The sequence below is a fragment of the Cucumis melo genome, chromosome 6 (genome assembly GCF_025177605.1).
Source record: "Cucumis melo cultivar AY chromosome 6, USDA_Cmelo_AY_1.0, whole genome shotgun sequence".
NCBI lineage: Eukaryota > Viridiplantae > Streptophyta > Magnoliopsida > Cucurbitales > Cucurbitaceae > Cucumis > Cucumis melo.
The window spans coordinates 3,513,570-3,532,518 of record NC_066862.1 but is presented as its reverse complement, the minus strand read 5'-3'; the positions used below and the strand labels follow the sequence as shown (position 1 = coordinate 3,532,518).

Here is an 18,949-nt window from a genome sequence, read left to right as displayed (position 1 = left end):
ATTCCCTCCCACTTCTATACTCTTCAATTCACCATTCCCTAGCAGCTACCACAATCATTTCTTCATAGATTAAATAAGTACTGAAATGATTTGTCAAGTGTTTAGGAAAGCACTTAATTAAAAATGAAGTGATTATTCCAAGAAGATTAAGAAAAGCATCGTCATAGAGACTCATAACCATGTCCTACACTAAATAACCTCTTCAAGGTATTGTAGTTGTGAAGAAGTAATGAAATGATTGGTGGTTGGATTGAAAATTATATAAAGAAAAAAAAAAAGGAAGTCTCAGTTGAAAATGGTGTCATAATTAATATAGAAACAGGTATGATGTGTACTCCATCATTAATTTAGAGAATGAAGCTTCTTTTTAACTTTTTAACTCCAATATTGAAAGATATGCTTCATATTAATGGAAAGTCTATATATTACCTAAGGTGTCTTCTAAGTTGTTCTTACGTATCAAGTTGATTTATGTTGACAATGGTTCTAATTAAACGTATGTTTTTTAATGAAAAATGATTTAGAATACAATCCAAAATATGAACGAATCTTTCAAGATTCACTATATTTTATATTTATACTTTCAATTGTATTTGTCGTTATAGCATATCTACGTGTATAATATATATATATATATAGCTTGTGGTAATATTCCTCCATTAATTAAGAATTATAATTTTTTACGTCTCTAACCAATATGGAACACTACATGTATATATTCGACAAAATAAACATTTTATGAATTCTATCGTAAACAATGTCTTAAATAATGATTGGTGCGGGGGATTTCATATTAAATTAAAGCATGAAGGTTTGTGAAAATTGTGTGAATCAATGAGAGGATGTGATAGCTTGGTAGGGTTAGATTGAAATGGGGGGGAAAGGGAAAGGGAAAGGGAAAGGGAAAGGGAAAGGGAAAGGGAAAAAGAATAAGAAGAAAAAGGTTTGGTTAAATTAGAATAATGATAAATAAAGAAAAAAGGAAAAGGGTGATGTGTAGCCCAATATGATTAAGAGATCAGGGAGGGGGGAGGAGAAGATTGTAAGCACTAATTAAATTAGGCATGATGGATTTGAAATGAAAGGGAAGGCAAGGGGGGGAAAAGGCCAAACAATGGTGTCCCACTATCCACACCTATTGGGCGGTCTGTGTTTCATTAATTTTGTTTTGATTTAAGTGTGGGGGTTACAGATTCCCCTTTCCAAACCTTTTATTTCTAATTAAATAACCCAATTCCTTGCTGTTTTTCTTTTTTTATTAGTTTAATTAAATCATTCATGCTCTAATCACATTTAATTTGGATCTCTCTAAACCAATAATTTTGAAAGAGAAAACAGCACTTTATTTGCTCTCACATCTTACCTCCAACTCCATCATTAATTCTATATTTCTGTATATAAAAACCCTCTCACACGTTTTGGAGTTGGTTTTCAATTAAAGTGTGATCAGTTATGGAATGTTTTGAATACAGTCCACTTAAAGCGATAAATAGATAACACCGCCTCTCTATCACAGTACAGGAGGCATGAAATACCCATTTATTGTGGTGGCTCCCCGATTTTAGAAGGCAATTATTGGATGGAGAGCAGGTGTACTTCAACTCCATTTCTGATGCTTCGCCAATTCTTTATTGAATAATGGAATTCATCCTCAAATGATGTTTTTTATGTTAGCTCTTTGAAACTATCTTATGCCAAGAACAAGTTATGTCAACATTTTTTAATGTCAAATCGCCTTGGAGTAATAATCTATCCGAAAAATGTAAAGTTTTCTTTAGTTGAGATATGTTGATGCATAATCAAATCTCTCTTGCCTTACGAATTGTTTTCAAAAGAAAAAATAAATTATCCTAAAATTTAGAGGAGTGCGCTATATAAACTCTCTAATCTTAATAGCACTCTTGACTTTGTAATTTAAACTATTCTCTCGGATAATAAATTGTTTTTTTTTATTATTTTTTGGACATAGTTAACATATTATTAGCGTGTTTTAACATATTGATATTATGTAAATGAACCATATAGTAATTAATTAGATAACAATTAGGAAGAGATATAATGTAAAAGAGAAGTTCAAAAGTGGAGTATTATAGTTAACATTTAGCATCAAATTGAAGCAACTATTATTTTCCTTAACATGAACTTAACTCATTAAACATATAAAAGATATCAAACTCTTGATCGTGGGGATACGTATGTTCAAATTTTGACTCTACAAATTGTTAAACTAAAGAAGAAATGGTAAGGTGTGTGTATAGAATGAAATTGATGATGTTGTGTTTTGTAGATATCTATCCCCATATTGGTTTGACCATAAGTGGGAATGCTTTTTTGGAAGTTTGAAATCCATTAATTGTTCACCACAATGTGCATATCTTGAAGACAGTGAAAGCTGAACAAGTGGTTAGGGAAAACCCATCTCTGTCTCTCTCTCTCTATTGGAATATATATTTATATTTTATATAAGCATATACTCTATATATAGTATGTGTGTATATATATTATATGTATTAAACTCAACAATATATTAAATACTGTGGCTCAAAAAAAGGGTTTTCAGTTCTTGGCCAATTATTTGGAACTATTATTTAAACTTTAAAGCGCTCTATCATGTCTTTATTTTTTATTTTTTTAAAATTGTATATATTAAATAAATTGAATATTAAAAAACCTAAAGTCCCTTTTAATTATTATTTTTTATCTTCCTAAATTTTTTATGTTTTTAGTTCGTGTGACTGGGAGAAAATTAAAATTAATTCCAAAAACTTGGAGATAGTTTATATAAACTTACCTTTACAAAAAAAAAAAAAAAAGTAATTAAAAAGCTAACATAACCATTTTTGTATTTTTAAAAATTTAGTCGTCTTTTTTTTAAAAAAAAAATTATAATGGATTGTATACTTTTTTTAGTTTAAAAATTGAATTAATGTTAGACCAAAATTTAAACCCTAATGTTTTACTTTTTAGTTTTTAAAATTTGACTTAATTTTTAAAAATATTTTATAAAAAGTAGATAAAAAGATAAAGAAATTTAGGGAAAAAATATTTTAAGGTAGAGAATTAATTCTCAAAACTAAAAATCAAAATTTTACTGAACAAAGTATCAAAACTTTCCTAAATAATTATTGCATACTACTTAGGACGTTGGTTTTTTGTAAAGGTATTTATATCATATTATTATTGTTCTTTTAGAGCTCATCAGTCACAAAAATATTTCTTTGCTTAGTAATTACAAACTATTTTAAGGCAATTAATTTTAAATGTCAACGGTAGAAATGAAGATGTTAAAGCAATAAAAACATATATAATTGAAACAAACTCATAACCTCATCAAACTTTACTTGGTCGTAATAATGGCAGAAACCAAAATGAGTATATGATTACTTTAATTATTTTTTAACATTAACATTTCATATATATATAATATTTGAAGAGTGTTATTTCAACTCGAACACAAATATTTCGGTATTTAAATTAAAGTCGAGCGTAATTTAGCTTAATTGATATATAACTATCTTTTTTTAAAAAAGTTTGTTTAATCTTTGTTTATGTTAATATGGTACTAAAAAATGTTTGAATCTTAACGTCAAGAAATGAAATATGTTGGAAATATTGAAAAATTGTTACAACACACTAATAAAAATATATTTCTCTAATCTCAGTCTAAAATTAAAAACACTGAAAAATAATTCTTAAAAAATTAAATTATTTACTACAATAGACTCTGGATAATGATTACTTATACTTTTGAGGAAAATGGATAGTAGAACAATCAACCTTAATTAAATGGTTTGGTGAGATAATGAGCTCATCAATGATGATAATGTATATGTTAAACCCTAATTGGTAGTATAATATTGTAATCACATGTGAACAAGATAACCTAATCAGACTTGTCAGCTTTGCAAGGCACTTTTCTTTCTTCTTGATTTAATGTTTTTCCCTCCCAATCATCCAATGTGTATAATGGAATATGTATAATTCAACTCAACTCTTATAATTCAATTAATTATAGTTTCCTTTTGATAATTAATCATTTTATTAAATTAAAGAAACTTTACAATCTTTATATAATATATGAGTTACTAATTTTATTATTGTAAATTTATTTTGAGATGGAACCGGCTTAAGTGAATTATATAATCTTCTAATGGTTTAACTTGATGAAAAAAAATTCGCGTACAACAAATTTTTACTCTTATTGATAGATAATATATTAAACAATCTCAATTTTATGGTTAAGTATAAAATTAAGGTGCTCGAAGTCATCAACCTTTCACAATTACGATGTGGTTTGTATATTATCCCTCAATTGGGAAGCTTTTATATAATTTCTTTTTGTGTTAGATTCGCTCTTCCCAACTAGTGGACTTCTCTCTCTAACTCGCTTTTGTACTCTAGTTTGGAGGCGCCATTCTAGTTAAAATGTCCCAATGTACCGCTGATCCCTCTGCCTTATGAATATTTTTTAAAATAAATAAATAAAGTAACTGATTATGTTCAAGTTAGATGGTTTGATTCTATATGGCTCAATGTCTCTTCAAATTTAATTTGTTTAATATCGTCTACTTCGTTTATCTAATGCTTTTCAAATAAGTATGTTTTTTTTAGTACAACAATGTTGTGGGGATGAGGAACCTCTACGATGTAAGGTCATGTAATTTACCGTTGAGCTAAACTTAGTTTGACATTGAGTTAATATATTAATATCGTTTAGTTGGAAAACATCTTTTTTATTTTAACTTTATACTTGTGAAGTGTAAATTCAATCTTATGATAAAAGTATTAAAGTAATCAATTGAGTTATATTCATATTAATATTTTCTTTTTAGAGGTCAAAAATTTCTGATAGAGAGATTAGAAAATCTTTGATTTCTTAGTTGTATACATACGTTTCAATTTGTTGAGTTATGTTCACTTTGAAATGTTTAGTTGACAATGACAATGTTTGGTAAATTGCGGAGTTCCACCAATAATATTAATATTTATTCAAAGCTTCATAGCTATAAACAATTGTTTCATTCTTAAGTAGTATAAACCAAATACACATAACCCAATAAAGTTGCACTGAAACTATAATAATAATAAATTAACCTAAATTGATTGTCTGTTGAAATATTCATTAATCCTAAGTTTTAAGTTTAGAAGGAAGAACATATATTCTAAATGTTCCCAAAATCATATTCAGAATCAGTAGAAATCAATCACACGAAAAACAACAAAAACAAAAGAGATCAAAACATCTTTTCTAAGCAAATTTTGTAATTTTAATGCTAAGAATGGAAATGAAAACAAAACAACACATCATTATAATATAAAATATGTGTATATTTTTTAAGATTCCAAAGAAGGAAAATTGGACTAAATTAACATCAATCCAATAATAATAATATACATCCCCTTTAAGAAATTTCAGGAGAAAAAACATACACAAAAAAATTCTCAATAAAACATGCATGAAGAATTGAGAATTTTCCGTTATAAGAAAAAATATATGAAATTTATTAGCCATATAACTTATACCCCATAAATTATTATAATGATAAAAGGAAACAAAAAACAATCTAATCAAAGGAGATTAAACACCACAATTGAAAAGACAAGCCAATTATCTTCTTTATTTATTAATCCCAACCAGAAATTAAAAAAAAAAAAAAAAAAGACTAGAAAGAAAGATTGGCCAAGCTAATTACTATATGAACAAACAACAAACTGATTTCTTTTTTTTTTTTTAAAAAAAAACCCATCTTTAATTCTCTCTCTCTCTTTTTTTCTTCTTCCTCAGCAACCCTAATAATCAGTATATCCCTTGTTAAATGATTTTTGAAATTTCAATACGGCGGTCGGACATAAGCATACCCGTCGTGGCCAAGCTGAACGCCGTTGGGAATCATATCTGGCAGTAAATTATACAAGGGCAAAGTGGGTTCCGGCATCCCAGCTGGCATCTGCCCTCCTCCAGTGGCTCTAATTTCCGGCGGAGGACTTCTAGGACCACCGTGTGAGGCGGAGCCACTTCCAACTTCATGTTCGTCGGGATCTTCAAGAGGCAACCTTTCATAAGTTGCATTAGCAAAAGTAGCTGCAATTACCATAATAGGTCCGGCAGCCACAAGCGATCCAACCACGCTCCCACCGACGACCTGGCCCTGACCGCCGGACAAGTAAACTGTGAGACCCGTTGAGCCAGGTGGAGCTGGACCGGGTAAAAAAGCACCGGTTAACGAAAGAATCTCGAACCTTCCTTGGAGTGGCATTACGGAACCGGGAGCGGCGGGCTGACGTAAGGTGACGTTAGCGACTAAGCCGGTTGCACTGAGGACACAAACGCCACGCTGGCGTTTACGAGCGAATTGAGCGATGGAATCGGCCACGTCGGATCCGGCAGCGACCTCTAAAACGTAGCTCCGGAGAGCGTTGGGACTATCACGTGTGACAAAGATTGGGGGTTTTGGTTTGTTTTTAGATCCAGGTGGACGCCCTCTTGGCCTCCGTGTTCCGGCTTCCACGGCTCCTTCTTTTGGCTCGTCGCGATTGTTGTCGTCGTCGTCATCTTCTCGGCTTCCGCCGCTGTTTTCATCGCTTTGTTTGAAGATGGGTGAATTAATCGCGGCCGGGTGGTGATGATGATGATGATGATCAACCCCGGACAACCCCACCTGAGTGGTCCACCAAGGATTCGCCAGATTTATAGAATCAATTAAACCCTCAAAAAATATTTATATATATATATATATTGAGAATTTAAATGATGGAAGAAGTAGAGGGATGGATGATGAATTTTAATTAAGATCAGAAAGAGGGATTTTTTTTTTGTGATAATTTAGAGAGAGAGAGAAAAAAAAGAAAGGCATAAGTTAGTCTGTAGAGAGAAGAGATGGGGAGAGAGAGGAAATTAAAATGAAAGGGTTTGGCATCGATCGATCACTTATGTTCCACTAGTAGCTAGAGAAGGGAATCAAGCAGCAAAGAAAGAAGAATAAACCCAGAGATGGGAAGCACTAATTAATGGGGAGGGTCAAACTCCTTCCAGTTTTATTTATTTATTTTTATTTATATAAAAAAGAAACTGTATATTGGGATTGAATTGGAGGACATATGAGGATTATAATATTACTGTAAACATTAAAAACCCAGCATTTAGCTAGAGGGGAAATAAATAATTAATGTGGAAAATTTGGTCCTATAACATAACAACCAAACAAAATAAATAAATAATTCGATTCATAGTTGTGTTCTGTGAAGGAAGCTAAGGTTATTGTTGTTATTATTTTTTTAATGTGGAATAAATAGGTAGTGTTGTTTTTTTTTTTCTTTTCTCTCCATACATACATAATTTTAAAATGGTGTGCGTGGGTGTGATGAGGAGCACTGCTTTTAGGGGTTCTTGGAAATTAGGGTTTGGTGGGTTAGCGTGCGCGTGGGAAGGAGTGGTCTTAGCTAAGCACTTTTGTTTTGTTTTGTTTTGTTTTCTGTTTTTTTTTTTTCATTGAAAGAAGAGAAGTGATAGATGGAATGTTGAGGTGATCAGATGAAATGAAATGGGCCTTTTACTTACCCAAAACAACCAACAACCAAACCATCCTTCCTTTCTTTCATTGGGCTATTTATTTCACTCTCTCCCTCACTTCCTATCTCTTTTTCTCTACCATTAATATCGACTTTATAAAATGAGATCAAATTCGTTCATTTTTTACGTAGCTTTTATAGCATAAGTTCTTATGATATCTTAATCTTCTTTTCTCCCTTTAACTTTTCTTCTATTTCTCTATCTAAACTACTCCTTTATTCTATTTTCGTTCTCAATCTCTTCTCTATCTTTCCTCTTTAACATCAACACTTATTTTCCTATTTAACCTCCAATAACCACACTAACGTTAACTAATGAAGTTTCCTTCTTTGTGCTGTGCAACACATGATGGTTGGTGGCCCTAAAAAAGAGTTTTTCCCGATCCAAGTGTAGAGGATAATAGCAAGAAAGTGAATTAGAATTATTAGAACAATAGTGGAAGAGAAAAAAAAAATTAGGTGATACGACAATGACATGTTTAGTAAGTTTGGTTTGCAAATTTGGATCAAACTTCAATTTAATTTCCAAAAATTTTTAGGTGGTTTATAATAAATGTTTTTTTTTCTTTAAAACTAAACTTAAACAAAATTTATGTGAACACCAATTAAGACTAAACATGAGAAGAATTTAAAAAATGCAATAAACTCAAATCGAAATAACGTAAATATTACATAATATAGTTGAGCAGAGATTATTGTAATATCAATACCCCATATACTAATGGAATAGAATGGTTTTTGGAACTTGAAAAAAAATATTTAATTATATTTAAATATTTAAATATAAGTGAAACTCATACTTTGTCCCAATAAGTAAAATATTATGAGTCACATTTAAACCCTAACTATATTTTATACATGTGCAAACACGGTAATACTATAAATTTTCATGTAAGATAAAAGAAAAAAAAAATTTCGAGATTAAAGTCAACTAATAAAACTATAGATTAAAGAAGAAGTTAAAAGTTATTTATTACTATATATGGAATTATACAACTCTTCCAGGATTAGGATATAAGTTTTTCTTAATCTCAGTATAGATCTTATCTAAGAAAGAAAGAAGATCCTCTAGATTTTCTAACTCTCTTTCCAAATTAGAAGAAATATATTAAGATATGTGTGTATATAATCCAAAAATAGAGAAATAATGAGAATCATTTTTCTTTTTCTTTTTCTTTTGAAAAAGGAGAAATGACAAGAAGTTGACATGCATGAATATATTATATATATAATAAAAATAAAAAATTAATCTTTAGTAGAACTCAATAAGTCTATCCGTTTAACTAGTTTTAAATCAAAATCTAGTAATTTTGAAGTCTTTAAATTGATCTTTTATATAGATCTTATTTTAAAAGTACAAGATTTGAGAATATTTAAAAAATTGTTATAATTTAGTTAGCAAAGTTCAAAATATTTCCAATTCATAGATTTTTTTCTTTTAACATTCTCGATACATAATTACATAGAAATTTTGGTAATTTTTCAAATATCCTTATTTATATATTTTCTGTTTATTTTTCAAATTCACTTATCCTTACCAAATACCAAAGCCTTAATAATTTTTTAAATCTTTAAATGAATTTAGATGAAATATATGAATTTCGGTTAATTTCTACCGAGATGCTCCAAGGCCAAAACAATCGTTACATTGGAGGAATATTTGAAGTCTCCACAACTATTATTTGAACAATTTTTCAAAAAGGGATTAGTTTTGTAAAACGAAAATTTTACGCAATTACTTTTAACAATTTCTCTTTATTATTTCCGTGAGTTTCATAAATATTTTCAATCCACCCATATTTAAGTTTGGGGTCGAAATACCCCTTAATTGTTTTAGGATAATCGTAATGTGTAGCAATACTTTATCGATAATTATATGGCTAAAAAAAAAGTTCATCCCTTGAGTTCTATGATGAAATACTGTTCAAAGTTTCTAATTACACCCTCTCAATTGGCTATTTATAGCCTCACAAGAAAATGTAACTAATTAATTATAGTTAATTATAAAAATACTAATTAAACTAAATTAATAACTAATTATCTTAATGAACAACTAAACAAATATTAGACTAAAGTACACTAACTACTTCTAATTCTCCTCCATGGGAAATGGTAAGAAGGCAATCACAACTTTTGAATACTATCAAGTTTCTCGATTATCAATCAATTCTCTTTGTTTGAAATTTATGTTTGTGGTTTTCAATTTTTGTGAACAAACAATTTAATTCTTAGAACATTTTTTTAATTATTAAAAATGTCATTTTACATGGTTAAATTAAATTCTAATATAGTATCAAATAACTGCTAATATTATAGTGAATAATTTATAGTTTTAAATATTTTGTAGTGTACAAGTGGTTAAAATGTGGACTTGATTAATATTTTTAAAATAGTGGAAGTCAATATTTTTTCTTGTTATTTAAATTAAAATTGTGTAGTAAGACAAAATAATAATAATAATAATAATAATAATAATAATAATAATAATAATAATAATAATAATAATAATAATAATAATAATAATAAAATAACAAAGTTCTCCAAATAATAATAAAAAAATAATTAAGTCGTTTTACATAGTTAAATTATAATGCAATATCAAAATAACTACTAATATTATTATTAAAATGTGGTAGCATGAGTTAAACTCTCTATTGGATTAAAATGAAAGATTATTATTATATTATTTACATTTTATAAAATTAAGCTAATGTCATAGGATTGGAAATTTAGACTTTTCATACCAAATGACAAATGGACAAAATAGAAGGCCTTTTTCTTCTTTCAAATATAAATTACACTTGCCAAGTTGCAAGCACCCCCAGCAAAATTCAAACAACACCAACACATTAATGTTCTTAATCCGTCCGAAAGAGAAACAATAATAAGTGATGAAAAATATAATTTTTTCCTATACTTTTATTTTATCATCTTATTCTTTTCTAATGGTAACAAAACCTTAGGGCTAATTAGAAAGAAAATTTTCATTTTAAGAAAAAAAAAAAGAAGAAGAAAAAGAAAACAGATATATATTTGATCAAACTAAAAGGCTTTTAATTAATTGTGTTGTAAAAGTTATTGTAGATTTTTGTTTTGTTATTCTATGGAGTTATTTTCACTTGATTAATTGTGGATCTAACTCTTGATAAAAGAATTTCAATATCTTATAAAAGAGAGAAAAATAGGATAACTCTTATATACGATTTTGAAAATTTAAAAAATGGTTTAAAAAACTTTTTTCGTTTTTGAAACTTGGCTAAGAAATTGAACTCTTATATTTAAATAGCATGAGTTTCATTGCAAAACAAATTGACAATAAAACTAATTTGTATAAAAAGTATAGTCATCCATTTTTTTTTTTAATGTTAAATATTCAACAAATGACGTAAACATGCTTAATTTTTAAAAACCAAATAAAAAAACTAAATAATTATCAAATTCAAAGAACAACGTTAAAACAGAAGAGACCCTATTTGATAATTTATAAACACTGGTTTTTATTATTTCAAAGAAATACCATATATAGTAAAGTTAATTCTTAATTGGTTAAGTTAACCCCGACAAAATCAAATTAGGTTAGTTGTTGAAACTTGAAAGAGATAAAAGAAAGAAAGAGGGGACCCTCAAATGAAAAAATAATCCTATAAACTCCAAAAAAAACTGCGATTTCAACCCTTTCTATGCTGTCTTATGTCATTAGGTCCCACCAGAGGTTTCGATTCCCTAACCACTCCTTTATCACAATTCACTTTTTTATTTTTCTTCTTCTTCTTCTTCTCTTTTTCCTCCAAAAAACACCACAAAAAAATCATAATGAAATTGCCAATGAGCTAATTACATTCCTTTGATCTAAACTCACAGAAAAATTGAAACAAATTTACTCTAATTTTCATGAGATGTGTTAAAGGCATATAATAATTAATAAAATTAGCTTAAATAAACGTAAGCAGTAAAGAAGTTTGTATACAATTATGAGATGAAAAGATATAACTTTATACAGACAAATTGTTCCATGGATTAAGCAGAACAATAATTGTTAAAAGAGAAGAAACGAAATATTCACACAGGCACAAAGGCGTTAGCCCTTGGGACAGGCTCATAATAAAATGGAGCCGCAGGGTGCTGCCATTTGGTAAAGGTTAGCCCTTTGTTTTCCTCCCTCGCATTATTATCAGCCATTGACAACACTTTCTCTGGCCCTGAATTCCCACAAGACGAAGGTGATACAAGAGGGGATAATAATGGTATAACCACGTTCCAATCCAGCACCCTCTTTATCTCGATCGATGCCGGAGCCTGGCTCTGCAGCCTCGTGGGCGCAGGGTTGGCAGTTTTTCTCTCTGCATCGGACATTTTTTCTTTTCCTGTTTTGTGTAGATCCAAGTGGGTAAACGCAAGAGTTGAAGAAGTTTAGAGAGGAGTGAGATACCTGAGGTTTGGGAATGGAGATTTAAGGGTTCGTTTAAAGGGTCAGTGGTCAAAATTCAAATGTTGAGATGGCAATGTGGTTGACTGCTTCCTCTTCTAAAAATAGCCTTCTATTGGTTTGGATATCCGCCACCTGAAATCTTCATGTTACACGTGGAAACATGGGATTTGTTCACTCGGTGCGTGGTCAATTATGAAGATTTCAAACGCAACAGATCTTGTACACGTGTATGGTCCACGTTTAGCGTCTTTCATTGCATTATTCAAAATTTTCAATGGTTGGCCAATCGCTGTCTCATCTCCAAACTTAATATTATTTTGTTTGTGCTAAATATTCTCACTTTCTTCAAAAATAGGAATATTCGATTTGTATGTCTTTATCAAAATAAGACTTTCAACAAAATGAGGCCTTTTGCTTTCTAAATTAACATCAGCTAAGCTAAGACATTCACCTGATGCGGACTTTACAAAAAATTGGGGCTTTTTACAGAGAGACCCATCGCAATAATATAATATTTACGAGTAATTTCATTAAATAAAAAACCAAAAATAAATGAACAAAGTGATGTTCATCTAAATAGCATCTTGAGTTCTTCAATTCTGGCCGTTCGAACTTCCTCGTTAGTGAGTGCACCGGAGATCATCCGCTGCTTTCTGGCTTGAACTTGTTGCATGCGTTCCTCCACTGTGTCCTGTCCACGTGGTCAAATTCACATTTTAAACAAAAGTACCAAGTTTTGACTTTTGACCTTTGATTTGGTTTCTTTTATGACGTCCAATTTTTTATATACAATAAATACAACAGAAGAAAGAAAGAGGGATTTGTGTAACCTTGACAATGAATCTCCTGACACGGACTGTCCTCTTCTGACCAATACGATGTATCCTCATGATTGCTTGTTCCTCAACCGCAGGATTCCACCATGGATCCTAAGATCATGATACAAACTTAATATGCAATTGACTGAGGAAAAGAAAATAACTAGAGTCCAAGATGATTTACCATTATGAAGACATTTGAAGCCGCGGTTAGATTCAATCCAACCCCACCAGCTTTCAGAGAGATCAGCATCACCTAAAATTGGAAGAGGGAATGGAGTTGGAAATTTGAAATCAAAAAAGCTTAAAACAGAGTAGTAAATTTCATAATATACCTTTATCTCCTTGCTTTCACTGAACTCCTTTAGAACTCTTTCCCTATGTTTCTGCGACAGCTTCCCATCAAATCTGAAGAATCCAATTCTTTTCCTCTTCAAGGGAATCTCCAAGAGATCAAAAAATGTAGTCCACTGACTAAAAACAATGCTCTTTTCACCAGAACCCGACTGATTAATCTGCTCCAAGCATTCAAGCAGTTTTGATACTTTTGAAGACTCCTTCCAGTTCTTCTCAACATCCACACGGAAAGGGTTTTCTGATGGACATGTTATGAGGTCAGTTTTCCTCAGCATTTGCCTACAAATTGGGCAGAGCCCACATGTGGGGGTCCTCCAGCTTGAGAGGAGACATTCCCTACACATCCTGTGAGCACATGGGGTGAGCACTGCATCGTCAGCAAATTCCATACATATTGGACACTCTGTGTTTTCCCCTCGTCGAATGCAATCAACAACCTCTTCGACATATGCTCGAGTCGGTGCAGTCGGCTCCATTGTTGTAGAATTAGTGTTGGATTCAAGGAACTTTCTTGCAAGCTTGTTTAAGTTAGCATATTGTTGTGAATCTCCTCGGCTGCATTTATCAAACCAAAAATATCAAATTGTTTGCAATAGAATTTCACGAGAAACGAAACCATGTGTTCTATTTTCTTTCTTTTCTTTTTGCTTATTCCAACCTCATTACAAGGAATGGGTGGTTGCAACACTGCCTAAGTCGAAGCAAGAGCTCGAGGATGTTTGCATAGTTGTGGAGAACCTTTCCTTGTGCTACAAACTGGTCAAACTGGACCTGTTGATTCAAATAAAGGGATAGTGAGTAACATATTTAAGGATAAAAGACAGCCACTAATCTACTTGTGAAATTGACAGGGAAAAAGAATAAGGTGTTAGATTTTTCTTCGCTTCTTCAGTTTAGTATATCGAAAGAGCAATCTACTCTAAGAAAACTTACTTTTGATCTCTTAAACAGTGCATCATAAAAATCATGTTCAGCCTCAGACTGTTCACACGTGACGGTTTGAACATCGGTAGGAGGGAGAACAAGAATAGGCCTGCATCAGATGAGTTAAATGTCACATGCTTTAGATCCGGGGGGGGGGGGGGGGGGGGGGGGGGGGGAACTTTATATTGTGAGAATGTTGCAAGAACGTAAGAACTACCTTCCGTTTGCATCCTTTGTATCTTTAGTTCTCCTCAACATAAGTGGCCTTAGGATAGCCTTGATCAATCTCAAGCCTCTAGGATCACCATTTTCATAAGGCCTTTGAATCAACTTGTTCCACCTAATTAAAGCCAAAATGCAAATGAGGGGATAGAAGATTCGGCATGACCAATCCAACTTAAAACTAAAATATGTGTGCTGAAAAAGAGAGAATTAAAACTGCCATACCATGCCCAATTGCACCACGGTTCCACTCGCAAGAAGCACAACAGGCTGAAAAGGTCTTCCAAGTTATTCTGTAGCAAGAAATACGGTTTTCAATAAGATGCTAGACCACAAATTATAAAATAATCCTTATCTTCTGACTATTCGTTTTACTCTCTTAAAAAGGATGGATAAGAGATGCCAAGTTTATGGAGCAAAACAAATATGAAAGAAAGACTATCTATAATTTGTTTCGGAAGCCACATATGCCCAAGGAGAACGATATTGATAAAATAGTAGGAAAAAAGTTGGGAATTGGACCTGGAGGGGGGTTCCAGTAAGACACCAGCGACAATATGAGTTAAGTGTAAAGGCAGCCTGTGCAGTTTGTGTCTTTGATGATTTAATTGTATGGGCTTCATCTAACACAACTCTGTACCAATCAACTCTGTGGTAAATACTAAACTCTCCATCCTGAATTAGAAGTGAATGGACAATAAAACAGATAGAAAAGTTAATAATATTGGATAATGAATAAGAGGTTTGACTAGTGTCAACATGTATACTATAAAGTTGAAACTAGCTTATAAACAAATACTCACACTCTTATAGGCCGATGTTAGGACACCATACGTTGTCAATACAACATCATATCCTGATAGCACCTCTGGGTTGTTGGTTCTATCACCACCATAATGAACAAATATGGAAATACTTTCAGGTTCTGAATGTATTTCAAGTTCCTCCTGCAGTAGCAAAATTCGGTCAAATCATAAGTTTAAGAAATGCAATTGCGTTTTATTGTTCAGTTTGGTAGTCATTACTATACTACTAGCTAGATCAACCCAGTTCATTTCAGCATCACTAAATGTAAAGTTAATCAAGCTTTTGGACTTAAAACAAAAGGACCTCATGAATTTGCAGAGCATATGTACCTTCCATTGACCCAGCAAAGCCATTGGACAAACAATAAGGGTGCCACCCCTTGCTTTAGTCCTGGATTTCTGACTCTTTTTCTCTGTGATTACATTCTTATTCACTGTGGACTTTTGGTTATCAGGGCATCCTTTGCCCATCCTCGCAAGTATAAGAGCAATTGTCATAACAGTCTTTCCAAGCCCCATTGCATCCGCGAGAATCTACACTTACATATGACTGAGTTAAGCACAATATCAACTATATCCTACCTGCCTACCAATGAAATAAGTTCCATAAGGTTATTCAATCATGGGGTTATTCTTACTCCTCCTCTTGCCATCTGTGTTGCAGTTGGGAATTTTGTAGTTGATTCCCCAGAGAAAATGTTTACATAGATTGAGGTTGCTCTCCTACAAAGTGGAAACAATTCATCTCATTCCGTGCCAAACATGAGACACCAAAATCAAGGCGTTCCTTTTTTCTTTTAGTAAAAGATACTTACTCATCACAGACACGGTAGGCTGACCAGCATGGATGAAGGGTTTGCGTGGCCTTCTCAACATCGATCCCCTTCTCCAACTCAGACATCCAAAATAGAGCTTGCTTTTGATAAGACCTAAGATCACAGGTTAGTGTACGTGGAGGCTCCATTTCCTGAAAAATTCATATAAACACCCTCCAATAAGTAACGTACAAAGAGGGAAACCTTACTCATCATGTGTGGTGGATAAATATAGAATTAGATAATCATGTGACTTACATCCAGATTATACATATCTGCTGCACCAACAAGCTTAGTCAGTGATGATTCATTAAGAGTTTGGTCATCTTTGTTTTGATCTGCAAATTGCTGGGAACCCTTTCTTCGCTTCACAATAGGTAGCATAGATGTTGGTTCATCTGGATCATCCTATTTAATCAGACGATCAATTATTATTCCAAACCTAGGCTTCTGTCAGCAGAAAAGAGTTGTGCTTCTCGGAAACAAGTGTCTAATATATGTTTCATTACATAGCCTAAAAGATGAGGTCAGTATTTACCAAAAGGTTTGCTGACGATGGTATGATGCATGAGTTTTACTGAATTGTTTAACCATCCATTAAATTTGGAGGTCTTTTTTCTCATTAAAGCAGAAAAATGTGATTATGCAAACGTTAAGAATCAATTCAATATTAGCAATCATGCTCACTATTGCTCCTATTTAAAGACATGAACTTAAACACGCCGAAATGAAAACTATACCATTCATACGAACAGAGAAAAAGTTCAATTACAAAATAACGAAACAATAAGTTAAAAAACTTGGAAACGTACTTCAAGCTTCAGCAGACGCTTCCTTGAATCAAGTTCTTCTGGTGTAAATTCAGCCTGGGAAGATCAGAACATGGGGTAAGAAAGTGGACGTAAAAACTGAAGAACTCATACTATATTACGTGCAAATGAACGAGAACTTTTAGTGAACGATAACCTTCTGGTACGGTGTGATCTTCAGTAATTTGAAAAGGGTAAGAAGAGGATACATTGTAGAGTCAATGTGCGTAGCCTCCAACTTCCATGTAACTGTATCAATGTCTGAGAATACTGAACTATGGATATAAAAGCTGCGTAACAGATAACCAATGAATTCTATTTTGAGTCCAGTTGTACATTAAGAATCCAAGCCCCACAATAAACAAAAATAAAAGATAAAAACTAACATTACTTTACCTAACATATAGAAAGATCTCTTGCATTATGTGAAGGCTTCCTGGTGCAGCTATACATCGTCCAAGAATTTTAACTTTCCGGGAGTTGACAAGTGGAACTACACATTTTGCCCACTCCATTGGTAGGCGACCAATCTAAAAGTGATCACAGCACAAATTTAACATCAGAACACGTTGAAGATATATCATATTACACATAAATTGCACAAGAAATGAAATCCCATGAGAATGAAATGGTTAAAATTCAAACTACTCTCATCACATGCCTCTCCACTTCTTTTAGTTGAGAAGCGAACAATCCATTGCGCATTGAATCTTGAACTTGAAGAAGGAAATGCAAAATTAACAATTTCATTATCTGCTAATTTATTCCCTTTCGTGGTGGACATGGCTGTGACCACCGTCCTTCCCACCAAAAACCAATCGGACTCAATAGGGAAATCCCCATCTTCAATCTTGCACCTCCCATCATTAGACAAGGTTCCATTCCTTTGCATGCCACTTGAATTGCTTGAAACCGACTTTGCAAAATTTTCAGTCTCAGACCTCGCTTTTTTAGCAGATGCTCTGTTCTTAACTTCCAAATCTGGTTCTTCTTTTACCCTCGCATTTGTACCAGCACCAGATTGCGCAATCGCCTCAACTGGTTCCTCCTTTACATGAATCTTGGCACTGGGTTCCGCCCCCACTGCTGCCGGAATTTCCTCAAGGATCTTGCTATACTCCTCATCGCTCATCACATGCAGTTTAAGAAACTCATCAAGTGTCATTTTTGACGTTCCAGTGACCTTTGAACGATCCAAGCTCACTCCCCTATTCTCAATGCCTCTATCTTTGAGCCATAAACCCGGTTCCTCCTTCACTTGTACCGTCGGTTTCGCTTCCTCCTCCGACTCCATGGAATCCTCCTGCATGAACTGTGTCGAAACTCGAGCACCGGTGCTAGTGACAGTCCGTACAACAGACAGTGGCCTAGCCAAAAACCCAGGATTTTCGAGAATGTACTTAATAGCCTCATCAGGGTCACCACCGTTTCTCGACAACGTCCGCACAATAAAGGAATCCGGCAAGTCGGGGCCGACCACCGATCGAATCTTTTTGAGTTTCTCTTCTAGAATGGCGTTTACCTCCATGTTGAAAATCAGGCAAAAAGGGCTTTTGGGTATTCCGGAGAAGAGGGTGATTAAGATTAACAAAGTTGCAGAGTGTGGTAAATGGTCAAACCATTAGAAGTTGTGTGGAGTGAAAGGGGAAGGGGAAGGGGAAGGGTTTTGTGCAGAAGAGGTTGAGTTGAATTTGGCGCCAACCGGTATTTGTATGCACAACTTCGCGGTCTTTTTCTCTCCATACGCAGATAACTGTGCTTATCGCCAAAAAAAGTTTTGCGGGAAAAAGAACCCGCAAAATGGTAAAAACGGAAATAATGATTTTAAAAAACAAAGGTTTTGCAAATGTTCAAATTATTTCAACATTCAACCCGTAATTACTGTTTTTTACTTCTTTATTAGCCTTAGGACTTTTTATTATTATAAAGTTTCCATCTAAGGTGAGGTTGCTTTGTGTTTTTCCTTTTTTAGCCACGCCAATATTAATGAATTCTTTGACCAACCAATTTTATAGACCATATCCATAACATAATCATAATAATTAATGATTCTATAAAGTTTGATTTTTACTTTGTTCTCAACTGATCTTCTAGGAGTTAGTTGAAGCTCTTCGATTTTCAACCTTTTTGCACGAAATTGACTAAAAGCAAAAGACGCCAAAGCCAATTTCGAAATGCGTGCCGTTTTCTCGTCCCTTCC

At 32.8% G+C, this 18,949-nt stretch overlaps 2 protein-coding genes across 2 annotated transcripts; both read right to left on the bottom strand.

Moving 5' to 3' along the window:
• Positions 1-5,591: 5,591 nt before the first annotated feature.
• LOC103484177 (AT-hook motif nuclear-localized protein 20-like) lies at positions 5,592-6,719 on the bottom strand (the record flags this gene model as incomplete). The annotated part of the gene is made up of 1 exon (XM_008441140.3): positions 5,592-6,719. A coding segment is annotated over one exon (888 nt), but the record flags the coding sequence as incomplete, so codon positions are not given.
• A 4,755-nt stretch (positions 6,720-11,474) lies between these two features.
• LOC103483620 (DNA repair protein RAD5B) lies at positions 11,475-18,693 on the bottom strand. The gene is made up of 18 exons (XM_008440333.3): positions 17,411-18,693; positions 17,146-17,279; positions 16,907-17,039; positions 16,753-16,806; positions 16,199-16,348; positions 15,941-16,092; positions 15,764-15,848; positions 15,456-15,659; positions 15,123-15,266; positions 14,842-14,994; positions 14,545-14,612; positions 14,315-14,437; positions 14,107-14,206; positions 13,832-13,944; positions 13,152-13,728; positions 13,001-13,072; positions 12,829-12,927; positions 11,475-12,689 (listed from the first exon to the last, which is right to left on the bottom strand). The coding sequence occupies exons 1-18, from the start codon at positions 18,275-18,277 to the stop codon at positions 12,567-12,569; spliced, it is 3,351 nt and encodes a 1,116-aa protein (XP_008438555.2). The 5' UTR covers positions 18,278-18,693; the 3' UTR covers positions 11,475-12,566.
• Between the last annotated feature and the right edge of the window lie 256 nt (positions 18,694-18,949).

Coding starts and splice junctions, on each gene's coding strand:
- LOC103483620 (XM_008440333.3), bottom strand. CDS start 18,277: ATGGAGGTAAACGCCATTCTAGAAGAGAAACTCAAAAAGATTCGATCG. Junction 14,438..14,544: donor CCGTGGTGCAATTGGGCATG/GTATGGCAGTTT, acceptor GGCTTTAATTAG/GTGGAACAAGTTGATTCAAA. Junction 12,690..12,828: donor TCAGGAGATTCATTGTCAAG/GTTACACAAATC, acceptor CCACGTGGACAG/GACACAGTGGAGGAACGCAT.